Source organism: Girardinichthys multiradiatus, chromosome 6 (genome assembly GCF_021462225.1).
Source record: "Girardinichthys multiradiatus isolate DD_20200921_A chromosome 6, DD_fGirMul_XY1, whole genome shotgun sequence".
Lineage (NCBI taxonomy): Eukaryota > Metazoa > Chordata > Actinopteri > Cyprinodontiformes > Goodeidae > Girardinichthys > Girardinichthys multiradiatus.
The window spans coordinates 41556030-41577577 of record NC_061799.1 but is presented as its reverse complement, the minus strand read 5'-3'; the positions used below and the strand labels follow the sequence as shown (position 1 = coordinate 41577577).

The 21548-nt window shown below is 38.6% G+C and overlaps 1 protein-coding gene across 1 annotated transcript in view; it reads left to right on the top strand.

Annotated features, from left to right (window-relative positions):
- Positions 1-21548, top strand: part of LOC124869900 (receptor-type tyrosine-protein phosphatase N2-like) — a 274518-nt gene that overhangs the window by 66834 nt on the left and 186136 nt on the right. Inside the window, exons 9-10 of the mRNA XM_047368131.1 lie at positions 176-549; positions 5463-5549. Coding sequence (XP_047224087.1) covers positions 176-549; positions 5463-5549 — 461 coding nt within the window. The remainder of the gene's footprint in view (positions 1-175; positions 550-5462; positions 5550-21548) is intronic.

The window sequence follows — 21548 nt, the reverse complement described above, 5'->3', positions numbered from 1 at the left end:
AGAATCAGAAAAAAACAACAGTTTTAGTTTTTAAATTTTGCAACTCGGAAAATCGGTCAGAAGAAAACTTCTACATTGTACAAAGAGAAACTTAAATCTTCTAAATCAATTTCAATTGCACAACTTTATTTAATTTCATCCAATATAAAACAAATAACTTGTATCTTCAATCCAGGCTGAGAGTGGCAGCCTCTTTAACAAGCTGCTGGCCTACCTGGACAAAACCTCTCTGGCCGATCCTTCTTCAGTGAGAAGCCGCTACGACATCTCTGCGGAGGCGCCCGGGGGCCGGCAGGTGGGCCTGGAAAACGTCCAGAGCCGCACCAGTGAGGCAGGAGTGGCGGTGCAGAAGAAGGACACCACCCAGTCTGTGGAGGAGGTGGCGGAGGTGGCGGGCTGGATCAAGGAGGTGGTGCCTCCTCCAGCTTCACTCGTGTATGAGGAGCCGCACAAGAAGACGATGCACGCTCCAGAGCTGCAGCTGGACGTCAAAGCAGACAGGAAGAGGCCAAACGACGACATTTTTGGTTACGTCATCACAGACACAGAGTGAGTAAGGTTTCTCATGCTGCTACAGTGGAGAAAGACAGGTCCATCCATCCATCCATCCATCCATCCATCCTATCCTATCCTATCCTATCCTATCCTATCCTATCCTATCCTATCCTATCCTATCCTATCCTATCCTATCCTATCCTATCCTATCCTATCCTATCCTACTGATTAACAAGCCCCTCTACTACTTAACTGACTAGGTCAATATTCCAGAAGTTTGACTGGCTTGATATTATGCTTAAAATATGTTCCTTCAATTTTCCTTCAAACAAAAACAAACAAAAACCCATTAAGAAAGCCACAATCTTTTCTACAGACAGGGCAGTCTGCTTTGCTGGGTGGGGGGATTTTAGGAAAATTAATAAACACTCTATTTTGTAATTGTTTAAACAGGTGGATGTACTTGTACATGTATTTATGCTACATGCTATGAAAGTACGAGATGAATGATTTAAACATCACTTTCATCATACCTAAATGTTGCACTGAGAAATTGTACTTGGTCAAGTTGGCATTTTCTTTTCCTCACTTAAAACTTATGGTGTCATTGAAAGTTTGTGTTTATAGTAATCTGTGATGGTGATGATGGTAAATTACTTATATTGATTACTTTGTGCCTGAAGGTTTGTTCAAATCCTTGGTCTTGTGAAATCACTTTATATGTTTCAGCTGCTGCAGGTGGGACCCTCAAGGTCTTGGAGGCATGTCTCCTTCTGTCCTTTTGTCATATTGCCTTCTTTCAAAGCTATGTAGCAGAAAATCTATAAAGGTTGTGTTGGTGGAGAAAAATATCTGTTGTTGAAGTTCTTCACACTGAAAGCAAAATTAACAGAACCTTTTTCTTTCACCCTGCTTTACCTCATAAAACTGAGATCATTATAAGTTCAACGTTAACTCTGATCACTGTTCAGTTTTACTGTGAATTCTCAGTCTTGCTCTAAAGCTAAATAAATGTTTGCTTGTATAGTGTTTGGTGAAAGGAAGCTACATGCACACATCTTTAAAGAACATCAATACAGTGGGCTCACATACTCCAGTTTTGCTGGTCTTACATTTGACTCTAGAATACTTTGACGTCAGAGGGTTTAATGATTGACTACACAGCAGACAACACAGTAGCAGCAAAACGAGCCCAAATCATAATCCCTTCACTGCCATGCTTGACGCTTGGAAAGAGGCATTTGTACTGATGTACTATGCTGTGGTCATTTTGATCATTGCAGAGCTAAGTTTTAAGAGTGAAAATAACCTAACCAAAGGAAACTAGTGAAGCTTTAAAGCATAATCAAAATAATGAGGATATATAATGGCATGATTTCCATGGAAAATTGTATCATAGGAAACACTGCCTTCTGATTTGGAATCAGTTGTTTTCTTTGGGCCAACCCCTCAAGACCTAGAATGTTATGGTAAGTTTTTTCTTCTTAAAAGTCAAGACAATTTCTTCTTTTTTTTTACTGTGTGTTTAGTTTTATGTGCACAAAATCATGAATGAAAGATTTAAGGAATCATCTGTGGGTCTCTGCACAATTGTACCTTTTTGTACCAAAGGTAGTGGTAGCCATAGCCTAATAGAGCAGAGCACTTGTGTCTGGGAGCCTTCAAGTACCCTGGTTTGAATCCCACAGACAGCCACTCTGGCTCCCTGAGCAAGACTCTTAGCCCCAAAATGCTCACTGGACCCTGCACAGTTGCCCACTGCTCCCTAGGGGATGTTTTAATTTGCAGAGGACAAATTTTGTTGGAATGTCATTTGCAATGACAAATAAAGATGATCATTATTTTTGGGGATGAGCAGCTATTTGTTCATTTGTTGAGACTTGCTAGGTGGATTCATGGAGTGCATCCTTTTTTTATTGTATGCGCTGATATTGCCATGTAACATTTTGGTCCTCCAAGCCTTTGGTGCCTTCAGTTAGTCATATGCACATCTAAAAACTAAAATCTTATTCCCTTTGAATATTTGAAGGCCATGTAAGAATCATGTCTAATCATACTTAAAATGGAGACGACATTAACAATAGAAAACACACACTAAAATTCACCAAAGCTTCTAAGTATGAGGAGGAAAAATATCCTGCAGAATATGTGTAGTTTTTCCGACACAGCCCACAGTATGCCGTGACGCTGATGTTAAAGCTGGGGTGAGGTCTTTGTAGCAGCTATCAGCACTCTGCATCTGCAGGCAGGAGCAGTGATCACCGATGTCAGCTTGGAGGCTGCTGCTCTGCACGACACAACACTGACTCATAGCATGTGGGCTGTTCAAGCTGTTGTCGGCTTTCCAGGCTCAGTGAAAAGAAATTGTACAAAACCAGGTTTTCTGTCAGGGGCGAATCTGCCAGAGTCTACCATATTCTTCTTTTAACTGGGTTTCACTTCTGGTTAACTTAAGTTTCCAGCTGCTTTTGCACAGTATTGGTCATTTTCTTCTAATAGCAATGTCTACATATTAATCAATCACATCCTTAAATTTTAGTGCCAGAGGTACCAGAGAATGAACTCATCTTGTGCTCGGCAAGTGTTTAAATTAGGAAGAAAACCTTCAACAACAGCTTCTTAAATCACCTGATAGTTGTCGGAAAGACATTACTTTTCAAAATTTAAAGGGAGTCTCTGACCTCTGCTTGCCATCATCCATTCTCCAAAAAGATGATGCAACCTGCAGGTTTTTTACAGGCGTGTTCTCTATTTGAATTCAGCCAAAGCAGACTGGGGGGGGGGGTCAGGTAAGGGCACAGCACATGGGAAGCAATTAGTTTAGAGCTGGGATATTGTGCTTTAATCCGGTCTCCCAGCACATAGACACAAACACAAAAAACAAATTCTCTCCTTGTTCCGCTGGCCTTGTGCATGACCCCTGACTGACTTAATGGACTCTTTAATGAGTTATGCCTCAATGTCTCAGTTTGTTTCTTTTCACATTGGTAAGATGTCGGTGGGTATACACTGTACTGAATTGAAAAGTTTTCTTTAGATTTCTAATGGTTTCATGTAGGGATGGACTATGAAAATTTGGGCTGATATCGATATCCAAAATGAATATAGCTGTTAACTGATATTACATATATTTATTTCCCTACTTTGACCCTTTTGACATAGTGAAAAGATGACTACACTCCTGACATTGGTTCTCTGCTTCAGTTAAATAACCCATAATCCTGTGGTACATCACTATCATTGTCACATGACTTGTTAGTTATGATAAAGAGTATGAATAAGTTACCAGATAATTCATTTTAAACTTAATGTAATGCACTGTTCTTGACCCTTTTTTTTAAAGAAAAAAAAAACGAATTATTATTGGGAAACGAAATGCCTTCAGAACAGTGATTATCACCTCCACTTTAATTAATTTAAAGCTTACATCTAATATAAGAATTTTTGTTATATTTTCTAGCTTTTAATGCAGAAGTTCTTGTGGAAGTTCCTTTCATACATTGTCATCTAATGCAGCAATAAAACATGAACTGCTGTGAAAGCAAGATAAAATAACTAAAGAATTAGCATTTCTAGTGCAAGGTTTTAATGTTAACAGTTAACTCATATTGTTTTCTGTAAGTCCTTCAGTTTTCAGATTTTGTATTTGAGTAAAAACTCAGAGTAAATCTCGTTGGATTTAGATCAAAGAAATCAGATGGTGTAAGATGAAGAACATTAACAACGGCAACTGGTGTTCATTAATGATTTAAAACTAATTAAAATCACTTCATTTTCTTATGTAGCAACACGTCTTAACATACAGTCTAACATACAGTACTTTGGTATCGGCTTATAATAAAGTCTGATGGGTAATTGTGCAATATAACTAACACCCAGACATCAGGGTCTTCACAAGACGGTGCATAATGACACAAGGTGTGTGTGCTTGAAATGAGTGAAAACTGCAAAATATAAAATGGTCAAACCCGGTCAGCAATTATTTGAAGTACAGTTAGTGAAAGACATTCCACTTATCAACATTGTGAAAAATCTTTTCTCAAAATCATAAAAAACGGGAGAAATAAAACCAACATTAATCCTATAGGTTCTTCTAAAGTCCTTAAACAAATTTTGTGAATTTATTTACAAATTTCTAGGGCTTTAAGGTTGTTTTTAAACTAGCAGTAATATTCAGTGTCCATAGACAAAAATGTCCACTCATAATTTGCTGTCTATTAGAGAAGCAAATGAAAGGGCAGAATGAAGGTTTTTATTTTCCATATGGTGGAGGTCTGACCTGCACCTGTGAACCCATTCTGTGGATACAGCAGGTCATGCAACACTCTTATTTTCAATGCAGTCAAATCGGCTTCATTTGGTTTGAGTCCCAACCGTGTCATGTCTTGTCAGAACAAAGTAAAAAGAGAAAGGCATAAAAACAAAAGGTGATAACAAGCTTCCTGTCTTTGACCTTCCTTACTTCATCTGTAATCACCTCGTCACCACACAGAACTCTGACTTCTCCACCTTGCACCTTTTCTGACCTCTTCTCTGCAAAAGTAAAATCTGTCAGCAAGTTCTTCCTACTTCCATCACTAGATCTGGTGTTATAGTGATGTTCGGTATTTACTCTTATTTTTTAAGTTGCCCTCATCTCCATCTTTTAGTTGTGCTATTTTCCTCCAGTTTCACCTCCGTTCAGGATGGATTGTGTTTGACTGCTTTATTGCATACGTATTAACATAAATAGACTAATGAAATAACATCTGGTACAACATTCTTTTGGTCATTGTAGTGTGTCATAACATTGTAACAACATTAACATTGTGCAGTGTCAATTTAGAAATATTGATCACTTTTCAGTTACTACTGTGTGATTGAAAGGAAACGTACAACTTTTTATATTGCTTCTCTGACTTCCACTTTTATCCATATTTACCTTTTCTTCATGTTTTTTCTCCTGCACCCTGCATCCTCACCCTCAGTCGGCTGCAGACAGACGAAGGCCTTCATCTGATGGAGATCTTGGCTCATCGGGCAAACATCCAGATGACTGATTTCGCAGAGCTCTTGTACGTATAGTTTTATACCCATCATTCACACGGCAGTAGTTAAAACACAGCAGCTTCCACCCTTCCTACTGTTTTTATTGGTGTTTGTTCTCATAAAAAGAATACTTGCTTTATATTGTGTGGTTCCTACAAACTTTTTATTGTGAACTGATTATGCTAGTTAATTTAGATTTACTGCAAGCTCTCTACATGAAATTCATGTCAAAAAATCAATTGGCTAATATCCACCAAAAATTAATTTTTTCTCGTTTTGTTTTCCCTATAGAAAAAGTTTACATCAGCATTTTTAAAACAGGTTGAGTTTTAAATGCTGTGATGAACATTATGAAGATAATTTGCTATACTGATAGCTGATGCAAGAGCAACAATGTGTATGACTGTTTAAATATTTTCCCTCAGGTTGGTTTTGAGCTTTGAAAATCAGACGATATCTCCAGGCATTAATGTTTCCTGATTAGGTTGTAATCAGGAAACCTTAAAAAGATGCAGCCTGATACATTTTTATTCGTATTTTAATGTGTTTTATTTGATCATACCAGCATATGTTATAAAAACATACAAATCAGTTTCATTATGGTTGTTGGACTGATGTTTAAGAAAAAATGCTTTGCAGTTCAGTTGCTTTTTTTGCTTTAGTTTTATTTGGTGTTAAGTCCTGTATACAATCTCAACATACTGCTGATGAGTTATAAATTGGTTTTTATTAAACATTCTAAAGTCCTATGTCATTTAATTAGAATGCAAAATTCTGTGAAGAATATTTTTTACATTTATGTGACTTGGAATACATTTTGCTTAGAGCTCACAATGGAAAGCTAGCTAACTAACTAGCACACTACAACTAATTGTTTACCATCAGTGCTGGCTCAGAAGTTGAATTGCCCAACATGGGAGGAAATATTCCTTGATTTTTGTTCTGGTTAATTCAAGGAATTTTCAAGTCTTTCAGATTTTCACCTGCATTTCACATTTACAACATTTTTACCTATTAATAAACAATGCATTATTATAGAAAATGACAGTTTGATAGTTAAATTTATAAGACAATTTATGTTTCAAATCATACAAAATATACTGGCTGCAATGGCTTTTAAAAATTTCCATAACTTACTATTTTCTTTTTATGATACATTAAGTTTTCGACCGCATGTCCTCATTGTTTTGAAATTCATAAAATCATTAAAAAAGTAATCGAGAGGACCCATAACCCCTGAATCAAATGACTGGGCTGTTAGTGGGTTACCTTAGGACTTGTTGACATCCTGATGAGTTGATTCATCAACTTAAATCACACCTGTTGGAGCAAGAATCTAAAATCACATCTAAAAGATGCAGAACACCAACCCATGAACACTGAAGTTAGAGACCCCTGCATTGGATCAACCAAGTGGACAGAGACACATCAACTTCCCTGTTGATACAAAGACGGAAGCAAAAAATAACTCCAAAAACATAATCCATTCATGATTTTGTTCAACTTTTATATAGGATATGTTACTGTCAGATGTTAGTCAGATCCCAGATAAGTGGTAGTTTGAGCTGACAGACAATAATAATCATGTTTAACAGTTTAACAACACCAGATAGTAATGCTATGATAGTAATTTACTTGGTATAACATGAGGAGGGGCGATGTTTGTCATTCTGTCTACATGCAACCATGAAAACCAGACAATTACTCTAATGCATTTTCAAAGAGCTGTTCTATGAAATGCAACCACAGCTAAGACACAAGCAGCATTAATTTAACATTAGTTTAACATTTGGTTAGAATAACTTCTACACTATAAATCAGTTTTGTTGTATATTTACTACGGTGGCCCAGAAGATTCAAGGAAATACAAAAGCCACAACAGAAATAATAATAAATAAAATACATGTAAAGCAAAAAAATAAACATTAAATAAAATGGTCAACTGGGAGTTATGCTAATACCTTAATTACGCAAAAAAATGCATATAAATTAGAGACAACAGCATTTGGGACCCGGGGATTAAACTCACATCTCCACGGCAAGCATTCTTACCGTCATGCCTGGTGGTGTTGTGTTGCGGCTTTTGTATTTCCTTGAACCGTCTGGGCCGCCGAAATTTACTTCAACCCATTCCGTCAGTATTTTAAGCACTCTTGAGCCCGGCAGGGGGCATCAAGAAGCTGCATAGTCTACTAATGCTTCGTGTCAACTCGGCTAGAAAAAATGAGATAAAAAAAAACCAAACTATTACCCCGTTAAAAATTATGGACAACGTTCTGAGAACCACCATACTATATTCTTAACCCCCACATTTCCACATTTCGGTTCATAAAGTCTTAACTTTTTCAAGACCTAATTTTTGTCACTAGTGGTGAAAGGAAACACACACACACACACACACACACACACACACACAAACACACACACACACAAACACACACACACACACACACACACACACACACACAGTAAATGTCAGTGCAGTCTGTTTGTTAAGGAAAGCTAAAAATACGAGCATGTAAAATGTGCATAATGTCCTCTTTGCCCTGAAATGTGACTGTGCCCATGGGCATGAAGCCCTCCCAGCTGTCAGACAGCCAAGCAGTTAAATAAAAATGAGAATTGCATCAAGAGAAAACCTTCAATTCAGCAGCCATTTAAAATTACAACCAACTCTGTGCACAGACTAAAAAAAGCTCAGCATGTAAGCAAAGGTCTGTGGATGACTCATGGCATCCATACTGCGCATTGCTTTCTTGACGGCCTACCTGAAGGCCTGAGTGGGCAGCACTCTACCCTTCCCAGAGGGAGGCATCACACAGTAACACTCTTCAAATATTCCCCCGTAAAAGACAAGCGGTGCCGGCTCCTCCACCCCCACTCACCCCAGCATGCCGGATCACAGAGGGCAAACTGGTGGGATCAAAGCTGAGAGGCACAGAACTTTAAAACCTGAAGTGAAGAAAGGAAGAAAAAGCAGGAACCTAAGAAAGTGGACATATTTTCCTTTCCACATTTCCCCCCCCCTGCTCTAAAAGGTGGGTTGTGGATGGGAGGAGGACATGCTTGTCCACATGACATGCTAGAGTCAAGCCAGCACACACTGCTATCACTTATTAATGATACCAAACTCTGTCTGAACCCGCTTAGTCTTTTCACGCTCACAGTACCAGTGCAGGTTTATTATCGTATCCTCTGCTATCCATTCCTTTTTTCACCTTTTTCCCACATTAGATGAGGTACAAACACATAACAAATACTTTTGCAGAGCGTTTTGTTTGAGTTTAACACAAAGATCGTGATTTTCAACCTGATTTAGTCACAACAACTAGAAACTTCAACGTATCTGAGATTTTTGTGATAGACCAAGATAAACCTATGCATTTTTTGAAGTAAATGGAAAATTATTTACAATCAAATGTAGCAAGCATATGTATTTGGATCCTTGTACTTTTATATCCATGAATAGAATCCAGTGCAACAGAATGCCCTAAGACGTTTTCTAATTCAGGAGAATCCACTTGTGGGCGATTTGATCTCAGAAGCAACTAAGAGACCCATGGTAGCTTTGGAAGAGCTGCAGAAACCCACAGCTATCTTGGGACAATCTGTTGACAAAATAAAATATTACTCAGGGCCTCTATGGAGAAGTGGCAATATTGTTGCATTTCTGAAAGAAAACCATAAGCATTCCCCTCTGCAGTTTGCACTTTGTAATGTAACTTTTATCGCCTAGATGCAAAACGCTGTGTGTGGTGTAGAGTAACAACCTAAACACTATGAAAAATATATTGGTCATGGCAGTATCAAGCTGAGGGGATGCTTTTCTTCAGTAGAACAAGGAAGCTGCTCAGACATGACGGTAAGATGGATGGAACTAAAATACAGAGTACATATGAAGGGAAAAAAACATGTTAAGGCTGCTAAGGACTTGAGACTTGAAAACTGATGTTCAAATTGCCTTCATCTAATCTTGAGCTTTTTTGGAAAGAAGGAGCAAAAATGTCAGTATCTACAGGTCCTTCTCAAAAAATTAGCATATTGTGATAAAGTTCATTATTTTCCATAATGTCATGATGAAAATTTAACATTCATATATTTTAGATTCATTGCACACTAACTGAAATATTTCAGGTCTTTTATTGTCTTAATACGGATGATTTTGGCATACAGCTCATGAAAACCCAAAATTCCTATCTCACAAAATTAGCATATTTCATCCGACCAATAAAAGAAAAGTGTTTTTAATACAAAAAACGTCAACCTTCAAATAATCATGTACAGTTATGCACTCAATACTTGGTCGGGAATCCTTTTGCAGAAATGACTGCTTCAATGCGGCGTGGCATGGAGGCAATCAGCCTGTGGCACTGCTGAGGTCGTATGGAGGCCCAGGATGCTTCGATAGCGGCCTTTAGGTCATCCAGAGTGTTGGGTCTTGAGTCTCTCAACGTTCTCTTCACAATATCCCACAGATTCTCTATGGGGTTCAGGTCAGGAGAGTTGGCAGGCCAATTGAGCACAGTGATACCATGGTGAGTAAACCATTTACCAGTGGTTTTGGCACTGTGAGCAGGTGCCAGGTCGTGCTGAAAAATGAAATCTTCATCTCCATAAAGCTTTTCAGCAGATGGAAGCATGAAGTGCTCCAAAATCTCCTGATAGCTAGCTGCATTGACCCTGCCCTTGATAAAACACAGTGGACCAACACCAGCAGTTGACACGGCACCCCAGACCATCACTGACTGTGGGTACTTGACACTGGACTTCTGGCATTTTGGCATTTCCTTCTCCGCAGTCTTCCTCCAGACTCTGGCACCTTGATTTCCGAATGACATGCAGAATTTGCTTTCATCCGAAAAACAGTCCAGTGCTGCTTTTCTGTAGCTCAGGTCAGGCGCTTCTGCCGCTGTTTCTGGTTCAAAAGTGGCTTGACCTGGGGAATGCGGCACCTGTAGCCCATTTCCTGCACACGCCTGTGCACGGTGGCTCTGGATGTTTCTACTCCAGACTCAGTCCACTGCTTCCGCAGGTCCCCCAAGGTCTGGAATCGGCCCTTCTCCACAATCTTCCTCAGGGTCCGGTCACCTCTTCTCGTTGTGCAGCGTTTTCTGCCACACTTTTTCCTTCCCACAGACTTCCCACTGAGGTGCCTTGATACAGCACTCTGGGAACAGCCTATTCGTTCAGAAATTTATTTCTGTGTCTTACCCTCTTGCTTGAGGGTATCAATAGTGGCCTTCTGGACAGCAGTCAGGTCGGCAGTCTTACCCATGATTGGGGTTTTGAGTGATGAACCAGGCTGGGAGTTTTAAAGGCCTCAGAAATCTTTTGCAGGTGTTTAGAGTTAACTTGTTGATTCAGATGATTAGGTTCATAGCTCGTTTAGAGACCCTTTTAATGATATGCTAATTTTGTGAGATAGGAATTTTGGGTTGTCATGAGCTGTATGCCAAAATCATCCGTATTAAGACAATAAAAGACCTGAAATATTTCAGTTAGTGTGCAATGAATCTAAAATATATGAATGTTAAATTTTCATCATTACATTATGGAAAATAATGAACTTTATCACAATATGCTAATATTTTGAGAAGGACCTGTAGATTTGCAGAGCTGGTAGTGACCTACAAAAAGACTTGCAGCAAATAGTGGTTCTTATGACCATTAAGTCAGTACTTAATATAAATGCACGTCAAACTTTTTTACAAATTTGTATTTGTAAAAAACTAGAAAGTCATCTATTTTTTTTCCTTTAGCTTTACATTCATGCATCACTTTGTGCTGTGCTACTACAAGCACCCACAAATGTGACAAAATACTACTAAAACTTTGCAAAACAGTGTATATTTAATCATTTTAACTTTGTAATAATAAGGGTGATTCTTTACAGAATTTTATACCTAAATTCTCAGATGATGGTGATGAACAGAGCAGACCAGATGAGTTAAAAACATTTTTTATTCAGATTTTTAAATTAAAACAAATTGTATTGAAATAACATGTTGCATTATGAGGACCCTACTCTCATCATGATAAATGTCAAGTACAGTAAGCAGTAGAACACAAAAAACATTCCTGTTCAGTTAAGCCTCAGCCTCAATTAGGTTTCCTGGTGAAGAGAAGCCTGGGATGAGTCAGGAACCCCAGTAAGTTTTCTCTTTTTCGACACAAGAAAATAGAGATTTTGATCAACCCAACAAAAATACTAACAGTCTAAATTTAAATGACATTAAAATTAAACTTCATTGAAAGCAGGTATGTCATGTTTTTACTGTCAGCAGTTTGTGTTTTATGATCCCACTACATTGACAGCTGTAGACTACTTCGTTAAACTTTGTGATATCTGAATCGTAAATGTGGGCAAGCTGAAGGTGGAAGATGGAGTTTGACAACAGAGAGCACATGGTCACAGACACTAGGGGCAGATTTTCCTGACATTCATGGCTCCGTATTGGAGTGAAATGCTGCTGTAATTTGAAGTTGTAGCCTGCAGGATTTATTCACATCATTACTTCCACACAGCTTCTGCTGATGAGACTTATTTTAATTTAGCTCTGTTTACAATTTTAATAACCTTCTAATTATTGATTCAACATTTAACAAACCATCAACTGAGACTAAATTAGATCTGGAATTTGTTTTTTGTTTTTTCACACTTGCATTAGTGCAAACTACACCACCCTCTAAAATTGAGGGTGCCAACCTGGTGACCAAAAGATATGTTTGGTGCAGTTCTCCAACAGTGAGCTTTTGTGATTATAATTTTTTACCTCCTTAACCTTGCATCATTTTCTCTGTTTCTGTGGTGGAAAGATAAGTAGTGTACTTTCTCCTATCATAGCTCCAAAAACAAGTTGGCATGTACTAGATGGCATCCAGTGGTAACTATGGAGACTGGTTACTATTTGTTGCATTTCTGTAACAGTGAACTTTGAAGATGTGGACCGGCTGTAGATATGACCAAGGTTAGGTCAATAGCTGTTGGAGAAACTTTCTGACTTATAAAGCGCAACACACATCTGCCTAACTAGAACAGGATGTCCTTGTAGCTTTCATATCGAAGAATGTGAATGTAGGAGAATTTAGTTTCTGTGTCTTGTCTTATTTACTCCCCAGAGAAAGAGGAAGGCATACAGTAGGTTGTTTCTATACAGCTTAAGTAAAAAGTAAATAAATTATTAAAAAGAACGGTTCCCTTACATTTATTTAATTATTAAATGGAAATAATGACACCATTTTTTGTTTGTTAAAATGAGATTTCTTCCTTGTTTTGGAAAATGTTTGGTGTTTTGATTATGTTACTTCATTAGGACTACTTTATTTCAAGGCTTTTCACACATTTTTAAGCTTATTACCAGTAAGTGTGGACATCACGGTGTATTCGGATGTTTTGTTAGTTTAGCTGGCTGTTCTTCAGCAGCAACAGGAACAACGTTTTAGTGTCAGAATTCTTACTTTAGGCTAAATCCAGACGGCCTTCCTTGACCAGTTTATTGTTGAAAAATACTCTGAATACAATCTTAACTTAAAGAAAGGTCTGAATTGCATTCTGCCTAAATAATGAATAATTGTGGCTTTGTTGATTTAGCTAAAATGTTTTTTGAACAATGGCGTTGTTCACTACTGGTTAAATGTACTCAAAGTGAAGTTGAATTATTCTAAATATTTCAGTTTAAGCTACTTAACTAAAACATGTATGCTTTTTACACATTTTTACCATAAGCACCAATCTGTGTGCATGGTGATCTGTGCTCAGGATTAGATTTTATTGTGAATTTCAATTTTTGTGGTTGATGCAGATGAAGACTTTTTATTTTCAATTTGGGCAAAATTATTATTGACAAATAAATATCCTCTTAAAATGGATTATGCTAGGTACAACAGAAAGTACTTGTGTTTTAATAACCATGCTTTTTCTATTCTTTTAAACTTCATAGTAAATAGGACCACATCAATCTAGTGGCTCTTACTCTAAAGCCAACACATTTTATCAATTGACCCCAAAAGAATTTGCAAACTGGATGCCTATCTGTTTAAAAATCAAACATGAAAAACCCTTTTTAAGTTTCGGATCTACAATGATTTACAAATCCATTCCCTACAAAACAAAAATGTATTTGTTTTTAAGTAATGCAGGCGTTGGTTATTGTTGAGCATGGAAAAAAAAGTTCACATTTATAATCTTTTGTGATTTTATTCTTATTTATTCTTTTTTTTTTTTTCTGCTCCCTAAATTTTCTTGACTTGACTATTTTGGCCCAGGTGACACATAGTTTGGACACCCCAATTGTTTGTCTTGTAACGGTTGACCATAATGGAAAAAAGTAAACTCAAACTGAAATGAATGCAACATCTTCTTTTGTTCCAGCAGCTGGACCTTTTTAAAATGACCAGGATCCATCTAAAGTGTGTAATTTTCCTTTTTTTTGTCTGCTTCTGTCCACAGCAGACGTTTGCAGCTTTTTTAGGACATGCAAATTGTTTAAAGCATTCACCTTTCAGAACCAAAATTGTATGCTTGTTCTAACTCTTAAGAATTATTTCGAAATGAAAGAAAGACAGTTTGATGTATACTCGCTACTTTAATTTCTTCGTTTTGGAGCACAATGCAAGGCTGACATAATGATTCCTGGGAGGAACAATGAACTTAGTGTCTGCAAAACCATCCAGTTGAATCGTGTTTTTAAAAAAAAGAGAAAGGAAAATGAATTTGTTGCCTCCTTGTATTTCATTCCCTTTTATATAAAGCGTTATAATTTTCTGCCCATTTTTTCCTTTCAGGCAATTATAAAGATTTGATTATGGTCATCTGAGCTGAGGTTTTTCTGTTATCTTGTCAGCACAGCTTGTGTTTCTAAATGTCTCTTGTTGTCAGCTAGGGGTTTGTCTTCTAAAAGGTGATGCATCTCTGCAGAAACAGTGTAATATTTTAATTTAATAACTTTCTTCTTGGAAAGGTTTTTAGTAAACTAAAGCTTTTTGAAAATATCTTGAATTTAGAGTTGAAGTGAGACAGAAGTGGATGTGGAAGTGGTTGTGTGTCAAGGCAGGTAGGGGATTGAGTGGTTTGGTATAGTGCGATTTACACACACAGCTTCGCCCCATACTACACACTCTTTCCACCCCCGCTGTTGTCCGCCCAGCACCTCACCGCATCGTTTGGCTGCTGTATTGAGTCCCTGGGTGGCCCGCACAGTTCAGCTGTTCTAATGCACCTTTTGTCTTTGCTCCGCTATCCCGGGAATAAAAAGTGGGAGCCACACACAGGGAGGAGGGTGATGGATTTGAGGTAGAGAAAGCGAATAAAATGGCAGGGAGATATAGATGCAGAAAGAGAGGTGGTCAGCCAGGGGTTTCTTTTGTTGCGAGCGCAGTAAAAGCCCAGCAGGGGGAGCCGCCTTGACAATTTGTCAGAGTCGCCACACGTAATTTTCAATGCTGCCTGGCTCCTCACCGCTGTAGCAGCAGCAGTCACCTTCAGGTGAGAGTTATTAAGCCCAGAGTCAGAAGTCTCAGTCTGATGCTGATTTACCTCAACTACCTGTGGCTCTTACCTCCCTACATTTCCACAAATCTCCTTTACATACTTCATTGCCTCTTACTTATTCCCTAAGGATATTTTTACATTTTGTGATGAATTTCATCTTTCATGGTGATTCAATGATGCATGTTTAGTGCTTATGAATTCCATCCCCTTTACTCTTTAGTCTCTAAATAAAATCAAGTGAAACCAATTGCTTTTAGAAGTCCCTTAATGTAAGTAGAATCCACCTGTGTGCAACTTGATCTTAGTATAACTCCAGCTGTTCTGTTTCTGGCCTCAGAGGTTTGTTAGAGAACATTAGTGAAGAAAACGCAGGGACAAAGCTGTGGAGACGTTTAAAGCAGGGTTAGATTATAAAAAAATATCCCAAGCATTGAACATCTCATAGATCTCTGTTCAGTCCAACATCTGTACTATGAAACGTATGGCAATACTACAAATCTACCAAGACATGACTGGCGATCTAAACAGGCTTGCCAAAGGGAGCCCTTACCAGAGAGGAAGCCAAGATGCCCAAGGCAACTCTGGAGGAGCTGCAGGGATACACAGCTTAGGTAGAAAGATCTGTGAAGCCCTCCACAAGTTAAAAAATGTTTCTAGATTTGTAAAACGGATAGAGACATGTCTCGTAAGTGTTGGAGCTTTAATTTCTGTGAAATAATTCAATTCAATTCAATTCAAAAATACTTTATTAATCCCAAAAGGGAAATTAACTGTTGTTGTAGCTCATATTATGAAGGTTTCCTCAAAGAACCGTTGTAGATGCTGATGGCTGTGGGCAGAAAGGATCTCCTGTAGAGCTCTGTCTTACAGCACATCTGAAGAAGCCTCTGACTGAATTCACTCTGTTGTTGTAGGACAGTCTCATGAAGAGGATGCTCAGGGTTCTCCATAATGTTCTTCATTTTATGAAGAATCCTTCTTTGCACAATGATCTCCAGAGGTTCTAGAGGAGTCCGCAGAACAGAGCCAGCCTTCTTTATTAGCTAGTTGAGCTTTTTGACTTATTCCTGTTTCTCTTAAAATCTACAATCATCTCCTTTGTTTTAGTCACGTTCAAAATGAGATGATTGTTTCCACACCATGCCACAAAGCGGTCCACCACCTTCCTGTACTCAGCTTCTTGTCCATCTCTGATCCACCCCACAACTGCAGAATCATCCGAGTATTTCTGCAGATGACAGGAGTCTGTCTTGTACTGGAAGTCTGAGGTGTACAGAGTGAAAAGGAATGGTGAGAGTACAGTCCCCTGTGGTGCTCCTGTGCTGCTCACTACCTGGTTAGACTCACAACCCTTCAGTCTCACAAACTGTGGTCTGTTTGTCAGGTAGTCTTTGATCCAGGAGATTGTTGAGGCCTCCACCTGAGTCTTCTGGAGTTTCTGACAAAGCAAATCATGTTGGATTGTATTAAATGCACTGGAGAAATCAAAGAACATGATCCTCACAATGCTGCTGGGTTTGTCCAGATGACAGTGGGTTTTTTGAAGCAGGTGTATGATGGCATCTTCAACTCCAACTCCACAGCGATAAGCAAACTGAAGGGGGTCCTGATGGTTTACTGTTTGCTTACTCAGGTGGGCCAACAGGAGTCTCTCTAGGACCTTCATGATGTGAGATGTCAGGGCAACAGATCTATAGTCATTGAGGACTGATGGGTGAGTTTTCTTTGGTACCGGAACAAGACAGGAGGTCTTCCACAACACCGGAACCTTCTTCTGGGCCAGGCTAAAGTTGAAGAGGTGCTGCAGAATCCCACAGAGCTGCTCTGCACAGGCCTTCAGGACTCTAGGGCTGACATGATCTGGACCTGCAGCCTTATTCTGATTCAGTCTCTCCAGTTGCATCTTCACCTGACTTCTTGAGACACACAGGTAGAAGGGGGAAGCAAAGGGAGCATCAGCATCTTCTGATATGGTTGAAGGCAAACATGTAGAAGCAGAAGAGTCTAGGGCTGAGGTGGAAGATAAAAAATGTGAGGTGTTACTGGACAGCCGTGGGTCCTGTGGGTCAAAGGAAAGTGGAATGTCTGTTTGGCTGTGAGCAGGAGAGGAGGATGCAAAGCTTGTTTCTGAACTGAACCTATTGAAGAATGTGTTCAGTTCATTGGCTCTGTCCAGACCTTCATCGGTCCGATCATCCTTCTGCTTGAAGCCTGTGATCTTCTTCATCCCTGTCCACACATCTCTGATATTGTTTTGCTGGAGCTTGCTCTCCAGCTTCTTCTTGTACACCTCCTTGCTGTCTCTTATCTTGACTTTAAGTTGCTTCTCTAAACTCCTCAATAATTCTCTGTCTCTCTCTCTGAAGGCTCTTTTTTTTCTTGTTAAGCAGGTCCTTGAGGTCACTGGTGATCCAAGGTTTGTTATTGGGGAAGCATCTGGTGGAGATGATGTTATCCACACAGACGTTTATATAGTCGGTTACACACTCAGTCATTGCATTGATGTCCTCTCCATGTGGCTGACACAGTGCGTCCCAGTCTGTAGCCTCAAAGCAACCTTGCAGAGCTTCTTCAGCTTCCTGTGACCATTTTCTCACAGTCCTCTTTATTACAGGTTGTCTCTGAACAAGGGGCTTATATTTCGAGCAGAGAAAAACAAGATTGTGATCTGATTTGCCTAGAGGAGGTCTTGCTGTAGAGATGTATGAGTCCTTGACATTTGCACAAAACAAATCCAATGTTTTGTTTTCTCTGGTAGAGCAGCTGACAAACTGTTGAAACGCTGAAAGTGTAGCAGAGAGTGAAGCATGGTTAAAATCACCAGAAATTGCCACAAAAGCATTGGGGTTTTGTGTCTGTAGCTTAGCAACAATTGAGAAACATGTGTCTACAAAGTTTTGACTCATAAGGTAGGGGTATAAATACATGACACACTTTTCAGATATTTCGTTGTAAAAAAACTATCAAACATCACAATAAAATACATTGAAGTCTGTGGTTGCAATATGAGAGTGTGGAAATTTGATTACTTTTTTATCTTGGACTTTATCTTTTTTTATTCTGGACAATCAGTTAATGTTTATTTCCCAAGATTGAAGTAGCTTAACTGAAAGTGCTCCATAAAATCCAAAAAGTCATTGCAGAACATGCCGCTTTTATTTCCCTTGCCGCTTTATCTTTCATGCTACCCTACATCCATTTACCAGGCAGCAACACTGCAAGCAACCCAACCCCTCAACCTTGCTCAGAATCTGCAGATTAGCATATTACAGCAACAAAAGTCTCTCTGAACAAAGTAGTTTGGTGACCTGTGCAACCCAGCTGCTGACAAAGGCGGCTAAACTTCCACTTTACCAACAATTCCCTCTTGGGGCTTCAGTGAGAGCGGCGGCGGTTCAGTGAGCCTGCAGCAGAAATACATCCAAACTGGAAAGACATGAATCATAAAAGTGAGCCTACACACTGCGCCAGGACACAAAACAAACCTGGAGAGTGACTCACACCCTCATATTTCATTTGAAACAATTCAATACTGATTAGATAACACTGACTGTGAGCACTCTTCAGCAAAGTGGCCCTGGAAATGTTTTTAGCTGCAGCCATGGCCTGGTAGTGGTGGAGGGCATCACGGCGGGCGGGGAGGAGCGCTGGTGTGGGTGGATTCTCTAAGCCTTTGATTGTAGCTGGCTGTCGAACGATGATCACTGTTGCATAACATCACTGTGTGTAGACCAAAGGTTTTATTATTTATTTGTTTGTGTTCTTCCAAACATGAGTGCTGGGTTGATGTAATGTCTGTCTGAGTTGAGGGGTCATATCAAAACCCGCCACAAGGAGGAGAGAGTGGGCCTCGACTGGATGGATGTAAAAATGATGAAGGCTGGTGAGGACTGCAGAATGTCTTCATCAGTCGCACCGGCACTGTTTGTCTTAAATAACGATGTCTCCTCGTACTGCCAAACAAAACAACCATTTCTATCCTGTCTATTTTGACAAAATTACAAACATATTCTGCATATGTTTACATTTTGTTAAGCAGAACAAGTAGTGTTTTAAATATATCATAAGGTGCAACTCATAAATGAAAATACTGTCATTGAAGATATCAGATGGAAGATCTTTCTACAGTTCTGTTGTAAAAAGTTCCCACATTTTAGATTTTTTTTTAATGCTGCACTAAACAGTGTTCCTTTGAATAAAAACCTCCACCCTAGAAAGCATTTACCTTTTTTTTTCTTTAAAAATTGTATCAGATGAATATGTTAAATACTTTCTATACATCTGCAAAAATCCATGGAAAAAAATTTAATGGTATTCAGAAAAGGTAAAGGTGATGAATGCTGTTTGTGTCATTTTCCAGGTGTATTTGTCCATGAGTTCATCCAGAAAATCTTTGGTGCATGCCTTTCAGTTCTGCATGCATGTGTACGGAAGTAATACTCTGTTTTAAACCCACGCTACAGAACGTTTATGTGCAGAACTAAAATGCAGAAACCTTGTTTCGCTGTGCAGCTTTAAAAAGCAACACCAACACAAACCAGAGTATGAGGGGTCCCCAGCTATCCCTGACGCCTGCTTTTTGAGAACATTATGGTTTCTCATTCAGCTGCAGCGACAATGAAGTGGAGTAAACCAAGACTTATCAGCATTTTTTTAACACTGATAAGGTATATTGCTCGCATTAACTTAATTACTCATGTGAAATGATGTCAAGTTGAACATAAACATCACTGGTATGGGGAAAAATTATCTAAGGCGCAACTCAAGCATTCAATAAACAGTTTCTTTCTTTTTAAAATCAGATTTTTTGTTCTTTTTCTTTAATCACAATTTGATATTTGAAAAAAACAAATGGTAGTCTACATTACAACTACATTACTATTTGTTTATCTACAAATAGTAACCCGAAACTGATGTTTTACTACAAAGTACACAACTTTTTTAAACAAACTTTAAAATTTGAGGCCATTAATGAGGCCTTGTACAGGTTTGAAATTCTCACACTATAACCTTGGCTAAAATGATCACGGTGTCACAATGTGAACACAAAATTCAAAATATGACATGCAGTGTCGATATCATGCATACTTGCACTAATTTTAAAGTGTATGTAGAAGAACAAAAAATATTTTCACTTTTTTTTTTTTATAAATTTCAGTTTTAAATGTCTTCATTGGGCGATTAAAGCTGATTCTTCTTCTAAAATGTATGACATGATCTTACTCCAGTCTAAAAGCAATAATTATTCATACTGCTGTGAAAATAATACAACATTCATTCTTAGTTCAAGGGATTAAAAATGTCTTGTCTGTTTGTCTGTCTGTCGACTATTAAACTTCCAGAATTAAAACCTGCTAAATTTAGTTTATTTTTTAAGAACATCTGCTCATTGTGCAGAAATTTGTATTTTGCTGTTCTGTTGTCGAATAGTAAAGCAAGTATAACAAGCTGGTATTCGCTGGTCAGTCAGGCTGTCTGCTTGGCGCTACTGTGTTCCTCAAGACCAAAAATACTTTAAATAAAAATGGTAGAAAATGAAAATTGTGGCCTTTATTCAGTCAGCTAACAGCAACTGGTGGGGGAGGGGCTTCACTATCATTACTCTATACTCCACACAGTCTGAGAAGTCTCCAGTCTCTCTCTGATCTTAGAAAAGGATTTTACACCATTTTAACAAATTTTGGCAAATTGTGGAGGTTTTAAAACCTTTTCATATCTCTTTGGAATACACAAACATAAGAGAGTAAAGGTGCACCATTGTGGGAGACTATACAGTCCGCAGATGAAGACAGATGAGGAGTCGAGATCGGCTAAGCATTTCCAGACAAAGAGTCCCTGACCTTTTAAACTTTTATTCTAAACAATTCTACAGAGCTCTAACGACACATTTGAAAACTAGAAGCCATTGATATGTGTAATCTTTACTCCTGCAAACTGCATAATAGAAATTCCTGCCACTTTAGATAAAATGAAATAAAAGTATTTTGTGTATCTGTGATCACTGCAAATAGCTGAAGCAACTGGAAACATGTCGTAAAACAGTACTGTGGAAGGAACAAGCAGTTTCTTAAGATTTCTGGACAGGTCTGTTAGTCCTAGGTGCAGGAGTTCATCTCTATGTGCAGAAAGATAAATTATGGATTATTTGATTCTAGGTGCAACATATGAAACCAACCTACCTTATTAGTCAAAGGTGCAAACGTCTGTGTGATGACATTACATTAACGAGTCAGTGGAGGCGCTTCTGTGTTCTTCATGATCAGAAATGCTGCAAACATTTTGTATGAAATTGTATGAATAATTGTGTCAGCCTTCTTTCAGCCAGTTGACAGAAACGGGTGGGGGAGGGGTTGCACTGATTTACAGCCTGAGACTTCTACTTTCTCTCTGGCATCTATACTATAGGAACTGATTCTCCATCAGTCGCTCTAGTAAAGTTCCATGTATTGGCCCAACATTCGACCAGTTGAAGAGCTGAAGCTTACTTTTATTGTTGATTTTGGAAGGTTTGTGATTTGTTTTATTTTTTTTGGTT